This window comes from Filicampus tigris, chromosome 19, assembly GCF_054856515.1.
Source record: "Filicampus tigris isolate MCC_2025a chromosome 19, RoL_Ftig_1.0, whole genome shotgun sequence".
NCBI classification, from domain to species: Eukaryota; Metazoa; Chordata; class Actinopteri; order Syngnathiformes; family Syngnathidae; genus Filicampus; species Filicampus tigris.
Genome location: NC_141235.1, coordinates 8882473 through 8901049, shown reverse-complemented (window position 1 = coordinate 8901049; position 18577 = coordinate 8882473). Strand labels below are relative to the sequence as shown.

At 39.9% G+C, this 18577-nt stretch overlaps 2 protein-coding genes across 8 annotated transcripts in view; both read left to right on the top strand.

The window, feature by feature from the left end:
• pemt (phosphatidylethanolamine N-methyltransferase) overlaps positions 1-15519 on the top strand; it is a 37811-nt gene extending 22292 nt beyond the window's left edge. For 3 of the 7 annotated variants that reach the window (XR_015082377.1, XM_086015629.1, XM_086015630.1), the window contains one exon: positions 1448-2232. Coding sequence is in view for 6 of the 7 variants with exons in the window: in XM_086015629.1 (XP_085871755.1) it covers positions 1448-1496 (49 nt within the window). In the remaining variant the exon portion in view is untranslated. Of the gene's footprint in view, positions 1-1447; positions 2233-6993; positions 7167-13770 lie in introns of those variants that run through there. The other 4 variants (XM_086015628.1, XM_086015632.1, XM_086015633.1 and 1 more) reach the window with 4 other exon arrangements.
• On the top strand, positions 7226-8582 carry LOC147129325 (dexamethasone-induced Ras-related protein 1-like). Its single transcript, XM_086015627.1, has 2 exons — positions 7226-7496; positions 7609-8582. The coding sequence occupies exons 1-2, from the start codon at positions 7226-7228 to the stop codon at positions 8139-8141; spliced, it is 804 nt and encodes a 267-aa protein (XP_085871753.1). The 3' UTR covers positions 8142-8582.
• Positions 15520-18577: the final 3058 nt, after the last annotated feature.

Below are 18577 nucleotides of genomic sequence, written 5' to 3'. Positions count from 1 at the left end.
CAGAGATGTTGATAAAAAGGGCTAATCGTTAGCCCCGATGAAGACGCTCGGATTCGAAAACACGTGGGACAATAAAGTCCTCTCCAGCAGAGAGCCTCAACTTCTTTGTGCCTTTTTATGACTGTACCCTCCATGCATGATGACGCATTGATGAAGGTTGCAGAAATTACGAGGCTTTTCTGAACAAACAAACAAAGCAAACCTTAGCTGATCATGGTCGTCAGCTGTGTTTTTTTGTTTAGATTTAGCTGGAATGCTTTGAGGTTCCCAGCAGTCTTTTTTTGCAGCCTGTGTGGGCCTATTTCACATTTCCACCAAGTAGTACAGTGTAGTTTATCTTATAATAATCACAGTATGATGTCAGGGTACCGAGTTCTACCAATTAGGTACTCAATTAGTCCCTGATTGGAGTGGTACAAAGAACTGGCATGTTACTGTATTTTGGTACCATTTGCAATGTTTCAAATGTTATCTGATCAAAAATCTGTCCATCTCTTTGTAAAAATTGGAACATATTCTGACCTTGTGAAATTGAAATTGTCAATTTAGGCTACTACGTAACAACCAAGGCCCGAGTGTGAGGCATGACGAAGTGACCATGTCGTCCGTTAACCATTTATGTTCGCAGAAGCTCATAAACGGATGCAAGTAAACCAAACAGAGCCACAATCCGATGTATAGTATTGGTTCCGATTTTTCTACCAGTCACTCTCACTGAAGAAATACGCATCCGCGATATTTGTCCGGTATTTCGATTTTGACTTCTACTATTATTGTTTACAAAGCTTGAAGTCATTTCACATCACTGACGTTTTTAATATCAGAGTCCCCATTGGTCCAAAGAAAATCCATTACTTGAGTTTTTTCATCCCAACTGATGCAACAACTTTAAACAGATTGAAAACAGTCAAAGCAGAGTGTCTAACTTTCATCCAACCGAACGAGACTTGAAGCGGACTTGAAGCGGCCTCAGCAGCAGTCGAGCCCTGGTCAAAGTTATTTAATTTTTTTTCGAAGAAGACTCAATAATAAATATCGTCCGTCAAGCAAACAATTCATAGGAATCAAATTGATTCCCATTCCTTGACATACTGTTTCACATTCCCCATTGTCAGCTGACTGTTTTCTGAGCGACAAGACAACAATATCATCTTTCTGAGAAATTCTCTATTGTTGATAGATTAAAGTCTTCGACGGAGCACAAAGTGACGCTCATAATCCGACGCCCCTCTACCAAGGCTTTCATATCTTGCACTTCTCAAATCGGACTGCACAGCTGTGTATAACAGAAGCCAAACCGTCTTATATGGCGCCGTGTCATATAGTGTACACACATATAGTAAACTCACGGGTCATGGAACATGTGCAGGATCCTGGTACAGTGTGGTACGGCGTTCAGATCTTTGATTTATTGTCCCATAATATGTTTGTTCTGCTGTATTTGCAGACCTTTCACTGAGCACATCTATCAGCAGAGGACGCGCAAACGTGAATAATCGCAAGCTGTTGGGTTGTGGGAGGATTCCCATATGATCAAGACGACCGTCAGATATTGATTATTAAGACAATTCCTGTGAAAATCTTTTGGTGTTACGCTCTTCTATCCGTTGACGGTTGCATAAAGGTTGGTTAATTTTTTTTTTTTTTTTTTTCCTCAAAAAATAGCACTCATTTAACTGTGTCAAACATATGGGAAATGTGTTTTTAGCACTCTGGAAAGAATTCAAATGATATGTTAAGAATGCAGATTGGAAGCAATTGCAGTAGCACTTAAATGCAAACAAAAAAAATTCAATTACAGAAAGTCGAAACAAAATATTTTTATTTAAAAAAAAGAGTCATGTATGAAGAATAACGAAACTGATATTTATTTTTTTATTCAAGAAGTTTGACTTAAGAGAATGATTTAGTCTTGTAAAGGTTATTTGTTTATAGATATTTTTGTTAAAAATATGCAAGGTTTGCGGGCACATTTTTGCTTTCGCAGGCCCAATTTAAAATAATCACTAATCAGTTCCTTGTAAATCACGGTTTTTAGTTTGGCCATATTTCCACAGTATTAAAACTCTTCTTTTATTGCTGAGCAAGCATGTGCTGGGAAATTCTAAGAAGCGCATTTGTTGACCCTTAGCATTTGATTAGTGGACACACATGAACATATTCCTTCACATCGGAGGTTGTGGTGATTATGTTGATTGGACATGCTTATGTAATAAATGAACTGAAACGGTGTCTCTCTTCTTGTATTATGAAATCAAGTTTAACTAACGTTGGAACTAAAATCCGCAAACACGTTGAACTTTCATCGATTTGTACAGCAAACAAAAAAACTGTTACAATTAATTTTTTTTTTTCTTAATTGATTTATTGATGTTAGTACCGTAAATTATTGGTCAGTTTTTGTGTTTGAATCTATTAGTCTGCGAAATAGCTGAATATCGTCGCTGTCTTGTGAAAAACACTTATGTCCATTTTTCATTTTTCTTATTTTTACGTGAATGGTGTTTCCGTGTTACAGACATCGCATTAACGTGAAAAAATAAATAAATAAATAAAAAATTGGACATACGTGTTTTTCAGAGGACAGAGACGATATGCATGTGGAAGGCTCTATATTGGCCAGTGTCCCGAGCTCTTGGACAAACGTAAGACAAATGTCATACTAGGTCTGCTCGGTTATGAAAAAATGATTAACCACGATTATTTTTGGTGATAATCGAAATCACGATTATTCACACAATCATTTATCTTTTGGTACAAAACAAGAAAATGTTTAAATGTAAAAAAATATATAAATGCAAATACATTTATTTGAAGCACTATAATTATGTAAGTTAATTTCTGGACCAAACAAAATCTATAAAATTTGTTATAAAATAAAAAAAAAAAAAAGTGCAAATGTATAAAATTAAGTATGATTTCCTTGTGTAAAACAAAAAAAAGTGCACTGGATATAAATAATTAATTAATAATTGTTTTTTTCACGATTATGCCAATTTTGTAATCGCGGAGTGTAATAATCATACGTGTAATTGAATTTCGGTTAATTGCACAGCCCTATGTCGTACCGTGACGTTGTAAAGAAGGCACAGCAACCATCCGAGTACAACCGCAAAACTGTCTTCAAGGAGCCATAGCTCAGGCATGAGCGTAAACTCTCGCCGATCCTGCCGTGCCATTAAAATCACAGGGGCCGAGTGGCTTTTTTTTTATAAGCTGCCGCTTGTTTCCTCCTCCTTCATATTCTACAAAGTAAGTAACGCCAGGGCTTTCCATTGTAACTATGACAAATCCATGTTTTCTTCACGTTATCTCATATGCATGTCATGTGATAAGATCCTTTTTTTTTTTTTTGTCAGTCAGCAAAGTCGAGACTAAAACGTGCTCGTAAGACGTGACTCAAAAATCAAGAATCACTCAGGTGGATTGGTCTTGAGAACATAAAAAGGTTGAGTGTTCTTCGATCAACAACCTGTATTGACTGTACTTATCTGAGCAGGCAGCCTCAGGACAAAGCCGACCAAAGAATGAAAGGCTTTGAGGACTTTGACTGTGTGATTTGCACAGTGCCTTGAAAAAGTGCTCATTCACACACCAATAATTCTTTTCATATTTACAACCAGAAAGTTAAGCAATTTTTAATTCATATTTAATATGATTGACCAACAGAAAATAGCACAGAATTGAAATGGAAATGATACATTGTCAAAATTTGAAGCAAATCTGGAAACCGTGGCGTGTGTTTGTATTTATCCCCACTGCGTCTTTGGATCATGGATTTAACGGTGCTCCTTGAGGTATTTAATGCTCGGTTGTTGTTTTTTTTTTTTAGCACCTAGCCATGCTTTGAACTTCACCGCAATGTTATCCCTGACCTGTTTAGTGAGTTCCTTGGTCTTGGTGATGCTGTTTTTCACCAGTGTTCTCGAACAAAACACTGAGGTCTCCACAGGACAAGCGTATTTATCCTGACAGTAAATTACACGCAAGTAAACTCAATTTACTAATCACAGTACCATCATTTCTGGACTACAACGCGCACCTGATTTAAAGCCGCAACAGAAAAACTTTGCTCTGAACATAAATATATCGCCGGCTTTGATTTATTAACTACGGGTCTCCAGAGATGTTTGCAAAGAAAGACATCACACTGATGGATTTTTAAAAACCTTTTAATAACCTTAAACACCGGTAAATATTTTTTCTCCAAACAATACCGAGCACAGCTAGTAGCCTTCCAGAAATGTTATTGATCGCTGCGTCCGGTCTGGGCACGCTCTGTCTTCTCTACGTCTGGAAATTCACTCCGATCTCCTTATACCACTCTTGAGAATTTGTTTTCGCGGTCAGATGTGACGAGACTGTTGGAAAATATATTGCCGGCATGAGGCTAGTTCTATAAAATCTATAAATTAACCACGTCAGATTTAAAGTCGCAGCGTTCAAATCGTTGGGAATGAGTCGCAGCTTTTAGTCGGGGAAATTACGGTACTGTGACTTCGGAAACCAATAAAATTGCACAGCGAACTTTTCAGATTTCTGTTCACTGAAAATTTTGAAAACTGTAAATCATTTTTTTTCCCCACTTCACCTTATGTGCTACTTTGTGTTAGTTTATCTCTTAAAATCAAAATACGTTCAAGTTTCGGATTATAAGGTCACAAAATGTGAAGACGTTCAAGGGGGTTTGGATGCTTTTTTTCAAGGCACTGTCCTTTGATCGTCCGTGACGGCAAGACAATACGCTTACCGGTCACGCAGAACTTGGAGGTGGGGATCGGTAGGGCAGGGCGATCCCGCTTAAAGAATGGGGAGAAACTGAGTGAGGAGAGCATCTGTCTTACCGATAAATGCTTGGCAGAGGTCACCGTGCCCACTCGGTCACAACGTACGCACGCCCTGACCCGCGAGTTGTACAAATCTCATTTCCTTCTTGTGATCAAGATTGAGTGATCTAATTGAGTCCATGTTATATTTAATGACTTGAACATTTGTTTGTACACTTCTCCTTATCGTTATCTTTCAACAATGTCATCCCTCGAATGCTGTGGAAGCTCCCCGTGGACAATGACTTGCACTATAATCCGTGACTACAACCGTCAAGAAAAGACGATTAGAACATCTGATATTGATTTAGGGTTTAATCAGGGGCATTTTGATAAACGCAATCGGTTAATTTTGAACACGGCCACATGCCCCTGCCTATAAGCGGGTGTATACACTTACGCAACCAAATCATCTCACTTTTTAATTTTCCGTTAAATGATGTAAACACCGGAGTGTTTATCAGTGCTATGAACTTTTTCTACTGACTTTCAGTTTGTCCTTTTTATTAGGTATTGTTGTGCCAAATGTACGAATTTTTTGGGGGGGACTCATGATGAGTGCAGACTTATGATCAGATGCTTATCTAAATCTTTAAAGAGTTGGCGTCTCCACCGGTACACTTATGACTTCTCATGACATCAGTAGCATATTAGCGCAGCCTTGAGCGTTGTCACGCTCATTTAGAACAGACGAAGGCCGGATTTACACTGCAGGTCCAAATACCCAATTTCCATCTAATGCTTGTATCTGATTTTTTTTACTTTTAAGTACTAACAGAGATATTCAAGAAGTAAACAATGATACATTAATAATCCAAATCTTAAACATCCAATCCAAATGTATCTTAGTGCCATTTTTGAAAAGTAACAATACAGTAGAACAGAAAGCCTATTTTTGTCATTGTATGGTAGATACAACGAAGTTGGTGTGAAACTGCAAGTTTGTGTTTCAAGAATTTCAAAAAATAAATACAACGACACTAGAAAACTAGATCATATGAAACAATACAGATTCATACAGTGCAAATGGCAACAAAGAACATCACACGTTATATGACCCACAGCACGTACTACATTTACATTATTTTTCAAAAATACACATCTAAATAGAACATAACAAATATAATGTAAGCCACTTTTCAAATGGTGTTCAATGGCTGTACACGTCTGCCTAACATTGTGCTTTTAGCGCTCCCATTTGGCCATTCTGATAACTGCAGCGATTCTCGGCGCTTCTACAAACACAAGCGCCTCTGACTAGCTGGACACACGTATTTAGACACTCTTTCTCTGACCCTGTGCGCAAAGCAAGGGGGGGGGCAATTCGAGGGGTTCAGGGAGCATAACCTAGATTTAAAAGCATTTACATTTGGGTCTGATTTCATTGTTTTTAAGTTGTTGTGCTTGACTTGAATTCTGTTGGCAATGAGCACTAGTTGTCAACTCTGTGCTACCACTAGTGACATCATACAATTTTACTTACTATTTTACTAGTAGGGGAAAAATGTTAACTCGTGTGCAGTTTTTCTACATTAGTAATGTGCACCTCGAGTGTTGTGCGGGCTGCCACTAGTGGTACACAAACGAATAACTAACAAAATGCAGTTCAGTTGTATTTAACTTTTAGGCTCAATAGATTTTAAAATTACTTTAAGAAGTGTTTAGTTGCAAACGTTTATTCAAGTACGTTTTTATTAAAATGTTATCTGCAATACATTTTAATTGAATCGTATTCCATATCGTCGCTGTCCTGTGAAAAACACTTATGTCCATTTTTACGTGACTGGTGTTTCCGCGTTGCAGACACCTCATTAATGTGAACATTTTCACTTCATTCCAAAATTGGACATAAGCGTTTTTCACAGGACAGTGACAATATGCAGTTTTTTCCTTATATTTAAGTGCATTGTTAAACATCACTTTTTAGGAATAAAACCTACTTTTTCACGAGCACTTAGGCCTACTATGGTACTGTATTGAGTTATGATGGTGGTACTTTGTGAAACAAGTATTTTAAGTTGACACTTGGTGTGAAACGCTGGAGTTGTGGATGTCACTAATGTGTGCCTCCTACTAATTACCAGTGTGCAAAATTGTCTTATAAGGACAAAGACTGGACTTAAGCTGGCTATCAGGGACGTTCTGTTCACTTCTGGCTCTTTCTCAGATTCAGAAAACTTTATTCCAGTGACTTTTAGGGAATTGGAAGACTGACGCACCAGTGGGAATTTGCTTCGCCTTTTACTGCGCTCTTTGGACCACCCTGTCACTGAGCCGTGACGTCCATGGGAGGAGGGGTCCACCCGCGCGCTTAAATACCGCTCCAACCCTCACCCTGACAGACAGAAAAGCACACGAGCCCAAAGTCTCCTCTTACTCTGCACAAGACGCGCACCACCATGATTAAGAAAATGTCCCCCTCGGAGAGTGACTTTGACATCCCGGCCAAGAACTGCTACAGGATGGTGATCCTGGGCTCCACGAAAGTCGGGAAAACGGCCATCGTGTCCCGTTTCCTCAACGGGAGGTTCGAAGAGCAGTACACGCCAACGATAGAGGACTTTCATCGGAAACTGTACAGCATCAAGGGGGACGTTTACCAGCTTGACATCCTGGATACATCTGGCAACCATCCGTTCCCGGCCATGCGGAGGCTCTCCATCCTGACAGGTACTTGCGCGTCATTTTACGCTCGCACTATTCGGTATTATTTATTTTCTAATTTTTTTTCATACAAATAATGTGCAGAGCAACTCAACTTAAATCTTCTCCTCCCTCGCAGGCGATGTTTTCATCCTGGTCTTCAGCCTGGACAACAGAGACTCCTTCCACGAGGTGCAGCGCCTCAAGCGTCAAATCTACGAGACCAAGTCGTGCCTCAAAAACAAAATGAAAGAGAACCTCGACGTGCCCCTGGTCATATGCGGCAACAAGGGCGACCGCGAGTTCTACCGCGAGGTGCAGCGCGCCGAGATCGAGCAATTGGTGGACGGCGACGAGAACAAGTGCGCCTACTTCGAGATCTCCGCCAAGCGCAACGAGAACGTGGACCGGATGTTCCAGACGCTGTTCACCCTGGCCAAGCTGCCCCACGAGATGAGTCCCGACCTGCACAGAAAAGTGTCGGTGCAATATTGCGACATGCTGCACAGAAAGTCCATGAAGAACAAGAAGATGAAGGACGTCGGGGAGGCGTACGGCATGGTCACGCCGTACGCGCGCAGACCCAGCGTGCACAGCGACCTCATGTACATCAAAGAGAAGGCGGTCGGTGGAGGACAGGCGAAAGATAAAGAAAGATGCGTTATCAGTTAAGAGGACTCGGTGTAAGAAAACATTTGAAGAGAAAAAAAAAAGGAAAAGCAGCCCGTTTGGGGCTTTTTCGCTCCAGTTTGTGCGCGCGCGCACGTGGAGGCGCCGACGTAGAACTGTAACCATGGATACGGAGCGGATTCCGAATAATTTCCGAGAAAAAAAAAAACAGACAAACACACGACAGATTTAAAGAATGTTCGCTTGTTCTGTCCAGTCGTGTGACTTTTCATCACCGTATGTGCGCGTCATGCGTAAAAAATGTGTTCTTTGACGTCATCAGAGACTCTGAGCCGCACCAGTGGCCATAATGTTTACATCTTTGTTTTATAATAACCACACTTGAATGTTCTTTTGCAATCAGCACTATTTCTACGTACTGTATATTTATTGTGACTGTCACTTTTTGCAAAAAAAAACCAAACAAAACCCTGACAATTTAATAAAAACAAAAAAAACTACCTAAAAATATCACCTGCATTCCTCTCTTTATTTGCTGAGCTGATGAGGTCCTCTTCCGCACGAAAAACTTGCACAGGTCTGTTGTTTAATATGAGATTCCAGGCTGCTCCATGAAAATAAAGGCCCTTATTCATGATTACGCAACAAATAAATCCAACCATCAAGCAAAGTCCATTCCAGAGGTGGCAAAAATATTCACACCACAGTAAAAGTGCATGTCAATTAGTAAATGCTGCATTTGGGTCAGAGGGTCAGACTTTGGGCAGGAGACGGGTTAACATCCTGAGCCTGGCCAGATCTCTAATAGACAAACTTCCGTTCACATTCACAGCTAGTAGAGTCTTTAATGAACCTAACTTGCCTCTTTTTGGAATGTGAGAGCACAAACACGGCAAGAGCATTTCAACTCCACAATGGAGGGATCTTTTGTAGTAGAGTAGAATTGCACTGTAACATGCTGAGAGGTGTTCTTAATAGAGTCCATTGTGACGCGCAAGCTTCTCCTTGCTATCAGCAATAAGCCTGCAGGCAACTGCGAGAGTGAGACGGTGTCTCGGACCCGCAGCTGTGTGCTCCGACACTGCCCTGCTGCTAATCAGTAACACTATGTGCTTGACTCCTTGTTACATTTATAATAAGATAAACATGAATACCAGCTCCCATCATTTCTCTCATTTGCATGTCTGAATAAAACATGCTGTGATCCACCGGTAGGACGGCGGGAACATGTTGGAATACAATGTTAGGGGTTTAAAAAAAAAAAACATTAAATCCTTGCTAATTCTTGAAAGAATGTGGTTCTGACTTGCGAACTGGAAGGCCTATTCCTGCAGGTGATTTAAAACCACTGCATGGTAATAAATGTCAAACATAAACATGTATGGACCTCAGTTGTAAAACAACCAAACATTTCAAATTGATACTCACATTGATTCTTTGGCCATATTTTTTAAAATCAGTCCTCCATAAAAATGCAAGCGATCTTGTTTCCAAATCCGTTTCACATCAGGCAACTAATTATGTGAACTGTGAAATGTGAATTTGCTTACCTTTTGGCTTTGACATTGTTAGCAGGGGAGCTGCACCTGTTGGGGAAGTGGGTGTTTCAAATGCATGATAATGTTACACACAGCACAGTCCGGCTGCCTGACTGCGGCAGTCACTTGAAAGTGGCTCTGGACCCTAACCCAGCTTAGCTAGTCATTTTATCAATGGAGAAACTCAGTGTGAGGGTAGTTGTTATCTAAATTATTCAAATGCCATTGAATTTCCCTTCCTTTCCAATTATTATTATTATTTTTTATTTTTTTTATTTTATTTTTTATTTTTTTACATTTTCTGGCACGCATAATTGCTCTTAGAACAAGTGTCATTTCAGCATACGATTCAGATGACAACTACATTTTAGAGGCAGAAAACATCAAGATTTGAACAATATTCTAAAATGACCCATTTCAATGTGAGCTGAAGAACTCGCGTGTTCAGTGTGGGCATGTGCAATTGCAGTATGTCACACTGGCCGAACACAAGTTTGTTGTGTTTGTGCTGGCATGGCAACTGCTGGCCAGGCATCATATCGTTGATTTTTGCAGGTTCGCGTGAACATTGTCTGTACGTGAAGCATTTGAAGAAACACACGCACAAAAAAAAAGTAGAGCCATTTGTTTATTTTTTGGGGGGGGGGGGGGGGTCTGTTGTTTTGATGTATGCTTCAAATAACACCTGCTTTTTGGAGGCATAAAACATTTTTTAAAATTCCATATGAAAATGACAGCATTTTTTTTTGTTTCCATATATAAATGAAAAAAAAAACAAAAAAACAGTTGAATGTGTGTGCTGCAGTCTTCTGGACACATGCGAAGCACAAGTGAGTCACAGTAATGGTACAACTCAAGGATGCTGTGTTTTTGCTGGCATGGCAACTGCTAGCCTGCCATTACTTTCTATCAATGCTTGTTATTACCGGTTCATGTGAACATTGTTGTCTGTTTGTGACGCTCATTAAAAAATGAAAAGAAAATAACAGTCATTAAATCAGTCATCTTGTTAAAAATATATAACAGAGAAGCCGCATTTGAAAAAAAAAAAAAAAAAAAAAACTGTTACGAAATGGGGACATTACACAAACTGTTCTAAGACCAATGAACAATTAAATGTCCTTGTGATAATTAAAGATTCAGCTGCAGATGGAGGTGAGATTTATTTTCACGTTCTCGCACGCCACTAGAGCAGGTGGGCCAAACAGTCTCCTCAAACAAAAAATGATCGACCCTTATTGGCAAGATGAGTCCCCGGGTGAGCATCTGTCCTAATCTGTAATGTATTTATGTTGCAGCCAAGCATGACAGCAGAGTCAGACCTTGCCCAGACTGTTCTGATATAACTGATGCACAGGCGTGATTACACGGTGACATAACTGCAGCTTCCACTTAACAGGCTTTACAGCTTCTATGAAATCCAAGCCTAGATACACAAAATCACACTTGAGGAAAACATTTACTATGAAAATGTACTTCATTGGAGTTCATTTGCAAACCATACATTAACGGGGGAAGTCAAAGCAAAAATGTTCTTTACAGTAATATGCTCAATGCGTCTCCACTAGTCTAAACATAGCACATTCTGATTGATATTGAATTTGTGAATGTGAGTTAAGCAGCAAAATCCGGTCATTTTAGCCATCCGTTCCCAGTCTATGTTCCCAGCAGGCCCACTAGTTGAAACACGGCATTCTGATTAATTTTGCGTTTGTGGAATATAAGTTAAGCAGCAAAATGCACTTGTTTTTAGCCATCTCGGAGGGCAGCCATTTTGTCTTCTGTCAACTGAAAATGGCATCACAACTGCTCACAATGACCAATCACGGCTCAAATTCAGAAAACAGGTCAGCCGTGATTGATCGTTTTGAGCAGTTGTGATGTCATTTTCAGTCGACAGAAGACAAAATGGTCGCCCCCAGAAATGGCGAAAAACGAGTGGATTAACACTTATTCCACAAACGCAATATTTATCAGAATGCCCTGTTTCAACTAGCGGGCTTGCTTAGACCATATTCGTGAAAAAAAATGTTTGCGTTGACTTCCTCTTTAACTCATATTCCACAAACGCAATTGTAATCAGAATTCCGTTTTTAGACCATTGAGGACACGTACAACATATTATTGTCAAGACAATTTTGGGGTTGACTTCACCTTTTAAGGGAATAACACATGTTATCCTTTTTTTGATTTGCAACAGAATGTCCAGTGTTCCCAATGCATTCGTGTATCTGTAAATAAATAGGAGAGTTGTATGTGATGTGTGATGTACAATTCACACTTAGGCTACCCGTCAAAGTCATCGAGTAACGAACTGGTTTCTTCCAACATCCTCCTCTGGCCTCTGCATCTCATCATGGAGTTGACTCTGGTTAAGATTTAACCGAGCCGCAGGAAGTGATTTACAGTGACTGTCATACAGCGTAGGAAACGCTTAGTGGGCAGCGGCTATGCTTCAGAGCACCCCGGCCACGAGTGCACTTTGTCTTTTGGCAACATCTAACAATAACAAATGATTATTGGAGGAATGCCACATTTTTCTTGTCAATAAATGACCATGCGTACTTTAACAAGACAGTACAAAATTACATTCAGGACACACACACACAAAAAAAAAAAAGGAATTTTGGTTTTAGGTTCATGTGAGGTTCCCCTAGTCTGTCTTCATAACCCTGTTCGAATGCCAGTTGTTTTTTGTTAGAAAGTTAAATCATATCAAAACCTTTTTCCACCATCAATGTGGAGTCGAACTTGTACAACTCAATTTCGGGGGAAAAAAGAGCATACTTTAGAGAGGTAAAGTAAAAATAAACAACTGAGATAACCTGGTTGCATAAGTCTACACACCCTCTTATAACTGGAGATGCGGCTGTGTTTTGGATTAACATCATCACATATTTTGGGCACCAAATAAACATACAGTGTAGAAAAGCTTCAAAACTGTAGGATTATTTGGTGCCATAAATACTGATTAACATCAAAATTATGCATCCCTGTAACCACATGCGTGTTTGTTGTTTATCGTGGAGTCTTGTGACAAGATCTGTCCTCTAAATTTAGCACCCTGATGTCAGCAAATACGTAGTACCTTTGATTTGAGAGTCCTGCTATTTAGCAAAGTGCACGGTTTGGTGACTGCTTGTTGATTTCATAAAGAGGGCATTCAACAGCACAAAGCAGATCGAATGAAGTATGTTTCAGATGCACAAGGAAATGAGCTCGGAGGCATGCGAGCAGACAGAGCATAAGCATCACTACAGATGATTTTATTAAGGTTTCGTTAGGGCTCATTTCGTCCTTTAATAAGTGAGGAGTGTGGTCTTTGACCCCTTCTGTCGTGATTTGGTGCCATATAAATCAAACAGAATTTAATTGACTGGAGAGGAATTGAGTGGTTGGATGAAAGCTCACTGTTCTAATAAAAGCAGTTCATTTGTGCGGTATACTGAAAAGTTACACTTATTGAATGATTAACAAATAGGCGTGCAAAAGCCTAAGGCCAACACTCGCTCCCAGCTATCATTTTTTTTTTGTACCAAGAAAAGTTGGGTGAACTCAATTCGATTAAGATTTAAAATATTTTCAGTTTTGCTGTTGTGAAAATGATCTTTCCCAAATTTCACAAGAAAGAAATAAGAATTTCCAGAAATGTTGTCCCTTTTATTGGCCATCCAACTGAATAATACAAGTAGAAAACAATTCACCAAACTGACTAAATCGCTTTGTTGGTCTGATCATTTTAAAACTGTTCCAATTTAAATTACTGTTTTAGCACCAAAAATTACAAGTTGTGTTTTTTTGTACAGTATAATAAAACTCAACTCAATCAACTAGTAGAACAAATACAGTAAATGTGTGGGCATATTTTATACATGGTCAAAGTTCAAAATTGAGACATTAAAGACATCTGACCAAAAAAAAAAAAAAAAAATATGCCAAATGAATCATGGTTACTCCTGATAGGACAAGCAGAAAGTTATAACAACAAATTTGAAACTAATATATTGATTTGAGTGATATTGATGACGTTTACGTGCCCCTCGTCGGTCGATGCATGTTTACCCGATGTTTTGGGCCGGTGGCATGTGTATGTATAAATTGCATGCCTTTGATGTGTCTGCTCTCTTTGACAGCAGGCAGATGAGCGGCGATGTGAAACAACAACAATGGCGTTTGTGTATGCTTGTGAACACAGACTGCTCCTCGCAGACCTTGCATCAAAGCAGAGACAAGACAGACGCAAATGTGAAGATGAAATTATAGGGCGACTTAAGGCGCTTTCATCCAAGACCCCGCTGCGAGCGCAAGAGGGCTGCTGACGCACAACATCACAAAAGCAAAACAAGCCGGCATGCCTCGAACATGTCAGGGTCCCTTTATGGATTCGATGCACCGCGAATGGGTGGTGTCGCTGTCACTCGAGCGCAATGCTCGTGATATACACGCACCGTCTGCTCGTTATGTATTTTCAGAGGCAACACCAGGCCTCTCGTCGGAAGAATAATGATAAACCAAGAATTGGAATTGAAGAAGTGCACTCCATCTTTGCCGTATATAGTGTGACACTCAAACAATGTAAACGTGACACTAATCCTGCAGGGGGGATATAAAAAACGATTAGTTCATCTTATGAGATGAGCTAAGTTTTATCGCTGCTCAGTTTACCACCGGTAACATTTCCCTTGACTGAACCCCTGTGATGACATCACAAACCACTCTATAAAATCTATGCCACTACTGACCATCATGTGATCTAATACACTAGTGCCAGACCACCATAAAAACAACCAGCGTCAAATGTCCTCAATGTGTCCGCTTTAAATTAAGATGTTCTTAAAGTAAAACCGTCACTTTCAGGCCCACCCTGTCATCACTGGCACAGCTAGGCGTTTAGCTGTCTTTTCATACAGGGACTCGTGTTGTGTTGGTAACGAAACAACATTGCAGTGGACAGTAAAAGATGCTTCGAATGATTATCATGGTTTCGGCCTCTGCGCATCCACCTTTCTCTCATAAAAACCCTCATTTAGTGTCAAATCTTCCGACTGGGAGGTTCAGCTAAGCGCCGGCTGCTAACAAAGCGACGAAAACGCTTTCATAAGAGGAAATAGCTGCACTTGTTGACTGAGTCACAGTGCTGTCCACTTTCTTTTGTGTCATAATCGCAGACACTTTGTGAAAACGTATTTATAGTTGTCACTGAACAGTTCTGAGGCCAGTCTTTGCTCCTCGGTGTTTCCTCATTGATATGCAGATACGCTTACGACGTGAATATAGTCCAAAATATTGCGAGGATCGTTCTAATATTTTCAGACTATGATTATCATGTCTACACATGTCTGCGTACATTTTGGTGAGGATCTATCAACGTTTTCGTACATTATACCACCGTAACAGACGGTTTGGAAGAATTTTCTTTTTGTATCGGACTAGTAACCTCGCCTGTGTGCATGCACATTCCTCATGATTCATTCAGTGAGAGAAAATGGACAAACAACTGCCAACCTGAGAGAGGGTGAACAACTGAGATGTTAGTGTGGGCGAGAGTGCACATGGCTAGTTTCAGTCCACATCAGCCTTGCATGCCGGTTATCTTGGTTTTGTTACTAGACAACCCTGCCGCACCACAGTGTGGGGGAGGCAGAGCCTGGAGCTTCAAAAATGAAATTTCTGTGAGATAGATAGATAGATAGATAGATAGATAGATAGATAGATAGATAGATAGATAGATAGATAGATAGATAGATAGATAGACAGATAGACGGAGGGAGAGAGAGAGAGAGAGAGATTTGTAGCTAGCTAGATAGAGAGCTCTGTAGCTAGCTAGGTAGATAGATAGACAGATGGATAGATAGATGGATGGATGGATGGATGGATGGATGGATGGATGGATGGATGGATGGATGGATAGATAGATAGATAGATAGATAGATAGATAGATAGATAGATAGATAGATAGACGGATGGAGGGAGGGAGGGAGGGAGGGAGAGAATGAGAGATTTGTAGCTAGCTAGATAGAGAGCTCTGTAGCTAGCTAGGTAGATAGATAGACAGATTGATAGATAGATGGATGGATGGATGGATGGATGGATGGATGGATGGATGGATGGATGGATGGATGGATAGATAGATAGATAGATAGATAGATAGATAGATAGATAGATAGATAGATAGATAGATAGATAGATAGATAGACAGACAGACAGACAGACAGACAGACAGACAGACAGACAGACAGACAGACAGACAGACAGACAGACAGACAGACAGACAGACAGACAGACAGACAGACAGACAGACAGATAGATAGATAGATAGATAGATAGATAGATAGATAGATAGATAGATAGATAGATAGATAGACGGATGGAGGGAGGGAGGGAGAGAGAGAGAGATTTGTAGCTAGCTAGATAGAGAGCTCTGTAGCTAGCTAGGTAGATAGATAGACAGATAGACAGATAGATAGATGGATGGTTGGATGGATGGATGGATGGATGGATAGATAGATAGATAGATAGATAGATAGATAGATAGATAGATAGATAGATAGATAGATAGATAGATAGATAGATAGATAGATAGATAGATAGATAGATAGATAGATAGATAGATAGAAAGAACGATATCTCTTCATAATAATGAACCCGCACAGATGGTGTGTCTTGTGGTCTTAACTATTGATGACGACACACAGCGGCATTATATTCCTGTGAACAGATTTAAAAGATTTCTCACTCGCGCACACGCCGACAAACACACACTAATGCGACAACTTGGCATGGTCTGGCTGCCGCACACTGTGTGAGGCTTATTTTGTGTGGTTATCTCAATCTGTTGAGGCAAAGACGTCAATGTGTCAATTTTCCTGACACAGAAAGCTGAGTCAGAATTGAATTCCTCACTTGCGCTTACTGACACACAAAGGTTATTAAAGGAACTAGCCTATGGATTACGTAAAGACATATGATGTAAAAAGAAAAAGAGGCTACTGTAAATAAGATTGTAAAATAATGTGTGACCATTAAGAGACAATCATCTCTGTTGATTTGGATGTATGCTATTGGGATTGGAGGGTGGAATTGACCTCTTTATCTTCAGCTTTCCCGTGGAAGGCTTTGGGAATCCGTAATACCTTCCTCCACCTTGACTAAAGCCGCAGCACAATGTTGTTAATAGTAATTCAGTCCTACTCCTATATCCACTGCATATTGTGCTGAATATTATTCAAAAATGCTTTAAAGGTGAAGTCAACCCAAAAACAGTTTTCTGTTTTCACCTGTTTTCTGAAGCTGAATGAGCCATGATTGGGTGTTACCTGAGTCCTGAGCAACTGTGATGTCATATTCAGTTGACAGCAGGTGACAAAATGGCCGCCCCCTGAGATGGATGAAGATGGGTGGATTTTGCTGCTTAACTCATATTCCTATACTAGACTAGTGGAGGCGTATAGGAGATATTATTGTAAAACTTATTGGGACGACTTTCTCTTTAAGGTCTTATTAATGTTTCATGATTCCTGGAACTCTACCCTTGTGGATCTCCTTGTGAAAATGCCACCCACTCAAAAAATCCTGGAAGCCTTTATTTTTTCACACCCACGGATGATTAAGCTTTATCTCAAGATTTGAGGTAAAAATACAAATCTAAATTTCAAACGTGAAGGGGCTTGATCACTTTCAAGTGAGTCAAGCGTGGAGCCATCCCCCGACTTCCCCCTTCTGACAATACGCGATGACACGTTTGCGTCAAGCTGCTATTTCCTTTGTGCTGATGTATGATGCCTCGATTTAGCCTCCTCTATTCTTGCATTATTTAGCACATTTCATGCAGGGTGGAAATGGCTACCTGATGAAAAACTCATTTCGATGCTCTCCTTTTTCCTCTGTTTGTGTAAACGGGTGTGTCTTCTGAAAGTGGAATTTAATGTAATCAAATTTGACTTGATTCATTTTGAATTTACATCAAACTTTTCTCTCTGCAATCGAAAGAGAACCACAGCATTGTTGTACCTAAACAGTTCAATTAGGATAAAGTGCTGGAATGTGAAGACATAATAGACCGATTGTAGAGCCTCATCTTTGTGGTGATGTGTCAGCTCCAATACAATGAGCGTGTTCTTCTCATAAGTTATTAGAAGGACAACCCAGATGTGCGCGTAAGACGTCAGCCACCCGATGTGGAAATGTTCCAGATTAGTATCACCGCACACATCGACAGAATTCCCAGCGAGATGGCAGAGACATTGGGTGGTCTTTGGAAATGTACCAATTTACCACAAACGCACACGCGCGCAATTACGCACACACACGCACACACACACCTTGGAGGTGAACGATGTGCAGACAAACAAACAGCGTGTGCTCTTCTCTCTCTTTACCGAATAGATTGTAAATGAATCATGAATAAGCAATACAAACAGTTTGCGCTGGCTTACAGCGTGTTCCCTCTTCGTTCCTTTTCCATTGCGTGTAAAAATAAAAAATAAAAAATTCCAATAACTATTAAATCATCTTCTCAAGTTCTCCATCTCATCAAAGATCAAGCTGTACCGGGAAGTGAATGGCGTTTCCAGGGATCCTCAATGGATTTCTTCCTGATCATCAATTTAGTGTTGCAAATTATGCACTTTTTTGTAAGATAAATGTGCGAGTCATTGTTATCGCATTTAACCATTATGCAATTTGTTTAGCATGAAGGAAAATTTGAACTTGGAAAAAAAAAGCAAGCAGATATCAATTTGTTTGAGCCACTTTCTCTGAAAGCAGCTGTATTTTTATGTAAATAATTTATTTTTGTCTGTGGAATAAAAGGACATTGATTTGTTATAAATTAATAAATGAAGGTAGAAGTTGTATCTTTGCTGTAGTTTCATTCTGTTGTCAAAGTCTTGACCTCATATCGTCCTTTTTGTTTCGTCTGCCCCTCAATGGCCAGGTATG

Excerpts from the sequence above, each read along its gene's own strand:
- LOC147129325 (XM_086015627.1), top strand. The coding sequence starts at position 7,226 with ATGATTAAGAAAATGTCCCCCTCGGAGAGTGACTTTGACATCCCGGCC. Across the intron at positions 7,497-7,608 it reads GAGGCTCTCCATCCTGACAG|GCGATGTTTTCATCCTGGTC; the intron begins GTACTTGCGCGT and ends CCTCCCTCGCAG.